The sequence below is a fragment of the Podarcis gaigeae genome (assembly GCF_964106915.1).
Source record: "Podarcis gaigeae genome assembly, chromosome: 7".
Classification (NCBI taxonomy): domain Eukaryota; kingdom Metazoa; phylum Chordata; class Lepidosauria; order Squamata; family Lacertidae; genus Podarcis; species Podarcis gaigeae.
This window is the reverse complement of record NC_139683.1, coordinates 6,441,140-6,447,983: the sequence shown is the minus strand read 5'-3', so window position 1 is coordinate 6,447,983 and position 6,844 is coordinate 6,441,140. Positions and strand designations below refer to the sequence as shown.

The 6,844-nt window shown below is 47.1% G+C and overlaps 1 protein-coding gene across 7 annotated transcripts in view; it reads left to right on the top strand.

The window, feature by feature from the left end:
- Positions 1-707: 707 nt before the first annotated feature.
- Positions 708-6,844, top strand: part of DENND3 (DENN domain containing 3) — a 44,844-nt gene continuing 38,707 nt past the window's right edge. Inside the window, exons 1-2 of one of the 7 annotated variants that reach the window (XM_083749007.1) lie at positions 708-838; positions 2,768-2,956. In XM_083749007.1, coding sequence (XP_083605133.1) covers positions 2,873-2,956 — 84 coding nt within the window. In that variant the 5' untranslated portion in view covers positions 708-838; positions 2,768-2,872. Of the gene's footprint in view, positions 1,709-2,341; positions 2,560-2,591; positions 2,957-6,844 lie in introns of those variants that run through there. The other 6 variants (XR_014566771.1, XM_083749005.1, XR_014566772.1 and 3 more) reach the window with 6 other exon arrangements.

Sequence of the window (6,844 nt, the reverse complement as noted above, 5' to 3'; positions counted from 1 at the left end):
CCTGCAAATTGAGACCAATCAGGCGCCTTCACATTTCTCTTTTCGGCACCCGCTAAAAGCATTCCTGTTTAGGCAAGCTTAGAAAGTTCAGGTAAAACTCTGGTCTGCTTTTGCCATTTTAGCTTACATACGTCGTGAAGCAGGGATGTGGATTTCTCTCCATTTTGCAGTATTGCCTTGCCTTTTCAGAAACCACTTTGAGTGATTTATTATTATTATTATTATTATTGAAAAACCCCAAAACGATCAAGTGGTGCATTCATGAAATAAATAAATAAAGAGGTGATTTTTTAAAAAAAGTAAAAGATTAGGCACACATAATGCATCGGTGTGTTAAATTTTATGAAATAATTAAAGAGGGATTATGTATGTGTGTGTATGTGTGTTTGTATGTCATAGCTGTCAATGTTTTCCTTTTTTAAAGGGAAATTCCCTTATTCCGAATAGGATTCCGTCGAAGAAAAGGGAAAAGTTGACAGCAAAAAATAAAAATCCAGCGGTGCATTAAACTTGATGAAACCAACAAACAAACAGAGTTTATATGCACACATTAGTGGTGCATTAAACTTGATGAAATCTAAAAATAAATCCTACCAGGGTTTGTTTTGGTTTTTTTAAATCGATTGCCCTATAACAGCCATAAGAAATACATTCGGACCCTCCCTCCTTCTTCTGCCGCCCGCGACGCCTCCGCCCTCCTCCTCCCCGACTTCCTGCCTCCGCGCCGCGGGCAGCCTCTCCCGCTCCTCCCCTGCTCGAGGGAAGCCGCCCGGGACTCCGCCTCTCCCGCCCGCCGAGGCCTCGGCGAAGCCCGGGCAGGGGCGGCGCGGTGGGGCGTGTGGGTGTCCCAGCTGGAGGGACGCTGGCCTTTGGGACTGGGGGGTGGGCCTGAGGGCGCCCCCTGTTCCTCGGCCGAGGGGAGCCGGCCCTTCTTCCTGGAAGGGGCCGTGTGTGTCTTCCATACCTTCCCCTTTTTAACTGGGCTGAGGAGAGATTGAGTTGGGGGGGGCGGGCGCCCATTTTTTTGCCACCCCACTTGGAACTGAGAAGTGAGGAGAAGCCCCTCAGAGGCAGCTCTTCAGAGGTTTCTCCCAAATTATTATTTTTTCGGGGTTTTTTTGCCTTCCCCATTTTGGGGGGTGTCTTTTGGCTTCCCCCTTTTTGGGGTTTTTTGGGCCTTCCCCATTTTGGGGGTGTTTTTTTGCCTCCCTCTTTTTGGGGTGTCTTTTTCTTTTCCCCATTTTGGTTTTTTTTGGCCTTCCCCATTTTTGGGGTGTCTTTTTGCCTCCCTCTTTTTTGGGGGTGCCTTTTGGGGGGTGTCTTTTTCTTTCTCCCATTTTGGTTTTTTTTGGCCTTCCCCATTTTGGGGTTTTTTTTGCCTCCCTCTTTTTTGGGGGGTGTCTTTTTGCTTTCCTCTTTTTTGAGGGGGGGCAGGAGCTCTCTAAACCATTAAGGAAATATTGGGGAGAGAATGTGTGTTTCCCCCCATTTTCAAAACCATCGGGGCATCTCCTTTTGCTTTCTTGTCTTCATTTGGGGGGTGGGGGTGCGCAATAATGATAATAATATTTTTTTTTATACCCCGCCCTCCCCAACCAAGGCTGGCTCTCAGGGTGGCTAACAACCAATAATAAAAACAAGTTGAATGAATACAACTTAAAAACAAGATTAAAATAAAAATGCTGGCACATTTGCAAAGCTAAGCAAGGTCCTGTACGGTTTCAAATTGGATGTTGGGGTGGGGCGACCATATGTTGAGATTCCTACATTGCAGAGGGTTGGACTAGATGACTTTGGGGTTCCCTTCCAACTCTCCTAGAGTCTATGATCCTGTGATTCAAAGCCTCTGCAAATGGGCAGATGGATGTCAGGAGAGCCAGCTTAAGAGAGGACTGCTTCCTCCCCCCCCCCCCACATTATTTTGTGGGTGTTGGGGAGCTGAGCTTGAAGTTAGGGCTATATGCCACCCCCAGTTTCCCAACGAAACCCCCTTCATTGGGGTGTTGTTCATTGGGCCTTCTTAGTAGTGGCGCCCACCCTGTGGAACGCCCTCCCACCAGATGTCAAAGAGAAAAACAACTACCAAACTTTTAGAAGACATCTGAAGGCAGCCCTGTTTAGGGAAGCTTTTAATGTTTAATAGGTTATTTCGTATTTTAGTATTTTGTTGGAAGCTGCCCAGAGTGGCTGGGGAAACCCAGCCAGATGGCCGGGGTATTAATAATAATAATAATAATAATAATAATAATAATAATAATAATAATGTTTGAATGTGGTGAGCTGGCCAACAAATTCCCCCTCCCCAAATTTTGGGGTCGGGTGAAGAAATCAGGGCGAGGGAGCCCCCCATCTCACCCCCCTTTGCTGTCAATTTTGAGATTAAAAAAAGAAGTGAAAAAAATGCACCCAAAATAACAGTAGAGTAGATCAGGCAACCCCTTCCTTTCCCCTCCATCCCAGGGTGAGCAGAGACTGAAGGCTGCTTTTATTCCTTATTTTGGGACACCCCCCCCCCCCAGTTTCGTTGCAAAGGGTTCTTGGAGACAGAAGTGCCATGGGGTGAGATTTGCTACTCCTTGCAGGTGTCAACTTTCCTTTGGATCCCTCAATCCCTGTTGGTTTTTAACTTTTATCCAGCCCTCTGAGTGAGGAGTTTTCAGAGGCTCCTCCCATAGCGGATGACACAGACCTGGTTTCTTTCTTTCCTTCTCGGAAGCCAGGAGGCTGCTGCCTTCACCTCCATTCTCCTCTTCCCTTCTTTCTACAGGGCTGGGGGAACTGAACTTGGCTGTCCAGGGTCTGTGGGCTGCGTCTGGAAGGGGCAGGAAGCAGCCCGGGTTCCTCGGCTTCTTGTGGGCTCCGCGCCCTTGCTATGGAAGATGTGCTCCCTTCTTCAGTGCTGGAGATCTGCGTGTTGGTCGGCGTCCCTAGAGAAAGGGAGAAGGAAATGTTCCAGGTAAAAAAGGGGAAAGGGACTAAGCTGCTACGCTTTCGCAGGGTTGGTGACTGCAGGAGAAAGGTGGAACAAATCGCTTTCTATTCACCCTTGAGATCCGTTTAAAACCAGCGCGGCTGCATTTCTGTGCTATGTAACTGTGCAAAGCTGTTAGCGTGTTCCTGATGCGCTGACAAACTGGTAAATCCACCCTGAGGCTGAGAAGGAAAAAACAACGACAACACAGCTTCTTTCCCACAGATCCCCTTGTAAATACATAATAGATCGCAGGAGTTTAAGATTATCTCGCCTGTCTCACTAATTTGTCAACTTCCTTATTTGGCCTTTATTTACATGTTAGGAGCTTGGGGGCAGGGGAAGACATTTTTTTTTTAAAAAAAAATATTTCCTTTTGCAAGGTGAGTGTGTGGTTTTTGCAGATTAAAAAAATAAGAAAAAGAAACAACCGCCGCCACTTCCTAAGAGTTGAGATGTTGTGAAATGGAGATGTGCCACTTTGCTTTAAAGTGGGCATGTCACCAGCCTGTGACGTGTCATTAGCATGCTGCAACACTTAAGTCTTAATCACCAAGCCCTTATGGTTTCCAGAAGGTTAGCTGTGTTGGTTGCTTGCAGGAAAAACACACACCAAGAATCTTGTGGGACTTTAAAAACCAATAAGCTTATTTTTCTTATATACAGTAGTACCTCGGGTTACATACGCTTCAGGTTACAGACGCTTCAGGTTACAGACTCCGCTAACCCAGAAATAGTACCTCGGGTTAAGAACTTTGCTTCAGGATAAGAACAGAAATCGTGCTCCGGTGGCGCGACGGCAGCAGGAGGCCCGATTAGCTAAAGTGGTGCTTCAGGTTAAGAACAGTTTCAGGTTAAGAACAGACCTCCATAATGAATTAAGTACTTATACTTATAGCTTATACCCAGAACAAACTTAGTTGGTTTCTAAGGTGCTACTGGACAATTTTTTAATATTTATTTTGACTGCATCAGACCAACATGGCTACCTACCTGAATCTAAAGTAGGGTGTCACTCATATGACCAGGGTGTCAAACTGATTTATTATCCGCCGAAAACGGCAATATGATTTTGATAAGTACTCTTTTGGTTCCCAGATCCCCTTTCCCGGGCACCACCACTGCTTGCATGCTTAGGCAGTTATATGAAACATCCTTGCCATTTAAATCTTTCTTTTTTCATTGACTGAAAGCTACCCCCATTGGCAGCTGTTCATCTCATGGCTAGACTGGGAATGGGGAAAAGCTGGTAGGCATTCTGATAGCCATTGGTAGGTCTTCCCCCTTAACCCAGGGAAGGCCATTGCTTCCTGATCCTGAAGGCGGTTTAATGATTTGCCTAGAGCAGGGGTAAGCCATGTGGTTCCCACCATCACTGGCTGAGGCTAATGGAAGTTGGAGTTCAGCAACATTGGGGGGGGCACCATCTGAAATAGAGTATGATGGAGTGGCCTGGGCACTTCCTATAGAAGACTTCTTCCTATGAGTCAGTTTCAGCAGAATGAACTGAACTGGTTGCAAAATAGCATGCTTAGTTTGTTTCGCCACCGACATCTTACAAACTGACTTCAGTAGAATGAACTAGATCAAGATCAACGTGCTTAGTTGATTTTATTTGGTTTTATTGGTTGATGATGGTCATGCTTTGCATAAAACTGAAAAGGAAAATGTCTTGAAGCAAGATAGATTTAAGGGTGTCGCAAGTTCCTGAGAAACCGGCATAGAATCTGTATTAGTTTAGGATTTCTTGACTTTGCTTCCAATATTGTTAACTACTAGACATGCATAGGCAAACTCTGCCATCCAGATGTTTTGGGACTACAATTCCCATCATCCCTGACCACTGGTCCTGTTAGCTAGGGGTGATGGGAGTTGTAGTCCCAAAACAATTTTCGGCATCTGGACATGCGCAGACGTGATTTCTGCTATCTGCACGTGCGCAGATGCCATTTCCGGCGCCACTTGGCGAGTCCCCGCGCCATGCTGTGCTGGTTTAGCACAGTGCACGGGGGACTTGCCATGCGGGTGGCTCGGTTTGCGGGCAGCTCGTGGGCCGCTAAACTGGCCTTCGTGGGCCACATCCAGCCCATGGGCCACACGTTGCCGACCTCTGGTCTAGCGAGTATAACAGGCTTTGTCAACCTCGGCCCTCCAGATGTTTTTGGCCTACAACTCCCATGATCCCTAGCTAGCAGGACCAGTGGTCAGGGATGTTGGGAATTGTAATCTCAAAACATCTGGAGGGCCGAGGCTGAGGAAGCCAGGAGTATAAACTACACAAATTTGGAGGAGTCTCTTAAGATAGCTGGATGTTGCCTCGTACCCCCTACCAGCAACTCATGCAGCCAAGCTGGTGCCAAACATCTTGCTCTGCTTTCCTTTGGACCACACCAGTGAGGCCAGGAGGTGGGGATTGTCTTCTGGGCAGCCCAGGACCTCCATACACACTGAAGAGGTCACTTTGGTCTTGCTAATGCAGTGGTTTGACTTCACCCCGGGGGTGTACTCCATTGTCTCTCGAGACAGACAGATGCTGATGAGCAGGCCCCTTGACATAAACGAACCTAAGTTCCTCATGTCCAGTTTGAGTAGGACTAACATGGACACAACCCATTATTTGTGACTTTTACTGTAGACTGACCTACTCATGTCCAGGAGGTGGGTAGGCGTTTGGACAGGGTTGCAGTCTTTTGGAAAAAGGAGGTTCACAGCTTGGAGGTCCTCCTGAATCTGGAAGCTTAGATGACCTCGATGGCTTGGAGTGTCTTTTTCCAGCCATGGCTGGTTCAACAGCTGTGGCCCCTTCTGGACAGGAAGTGACATGGCTCTGGTAGCATCCCATTTGGATGACTGCACTGTGCTTGTGGATGCTCTTGAAGATGATCGAGAAACTTCGGTAGGTTCAAAATGCAGCAGCCGGATTACTGTTTGGGTTCCATTTAGATCTTGCAAGACAGCAGCACTGATTGCCAGTTCTATTTCTGGGCCCAATTCAAGGTGCTCGTGTTAGTGTTTAAAGCCTCAAATGACTCAGGCTCCAAGCATCTCAAGGCTCGTCTCCTTTCCTACAGATCCCCTTGGGTGTTAAGATTAGCAGAGCAGTCCCTGTTGGTTGTTCCATCACTTCTGTAAGCTTGGGATGCTGGTGGCCTGGGGGAGGACATTCTCTGTGATGCGGGTGGCGCTGTGGTCTTGGGCTTGCTGATCGGAGGGTCAGCGGTTCGAATCGCTGTGACAGGGTGAGCGCCCGTTGCTCTGTCCCAGCTTCTGCCAACCTAGCAGTTGTGCACACCAGCACAAGTAGAAAAATAGTTACCACTGTGACGGGTAGTTAATGGCGTTTCCATGCGCTCTGGCTTCCGTCATGGTGTTCTGTTGCGCCAGAAGCAACAGGCTACATGACCTGGAAAGCTGTCTGTGGACAAACGCCAGCTCCCTCGGCCTGAAGCGAGATGAGTACCGCAACCCTGTAGTCGCCTTTAACTGGACTTAACCGTCCAGGGTTCCTTTACCTTTTACCTTTACCTATTCACTGTGACAGCCACAAAGCTGTGGAGCTCTCTCCCCATAGAGGTCTGTTTGGCATCTTCATCGAATGCTAAAGACATACCTCTTTACCTATGCTTTTTGACACCCAGGGTGTCTGGTTTTAGGGCCCACCATATTTTTGTTATGGTAAATTGTTTTGAACTTCTTTTAACATTGCGATTTAATTGCTGTAACCTGCCCGATCTTTCAATCTTAGGTTGAAAGGTAGGTAACAAATTGAAATAATAATGTTGCTAATGTTTCAGTTAATGTGTATTATTAATTCTTGAAGAAAGAACTGACTGAAAAACTGCCCGATGGACTTTTGCACCTAGTTAAATGCTC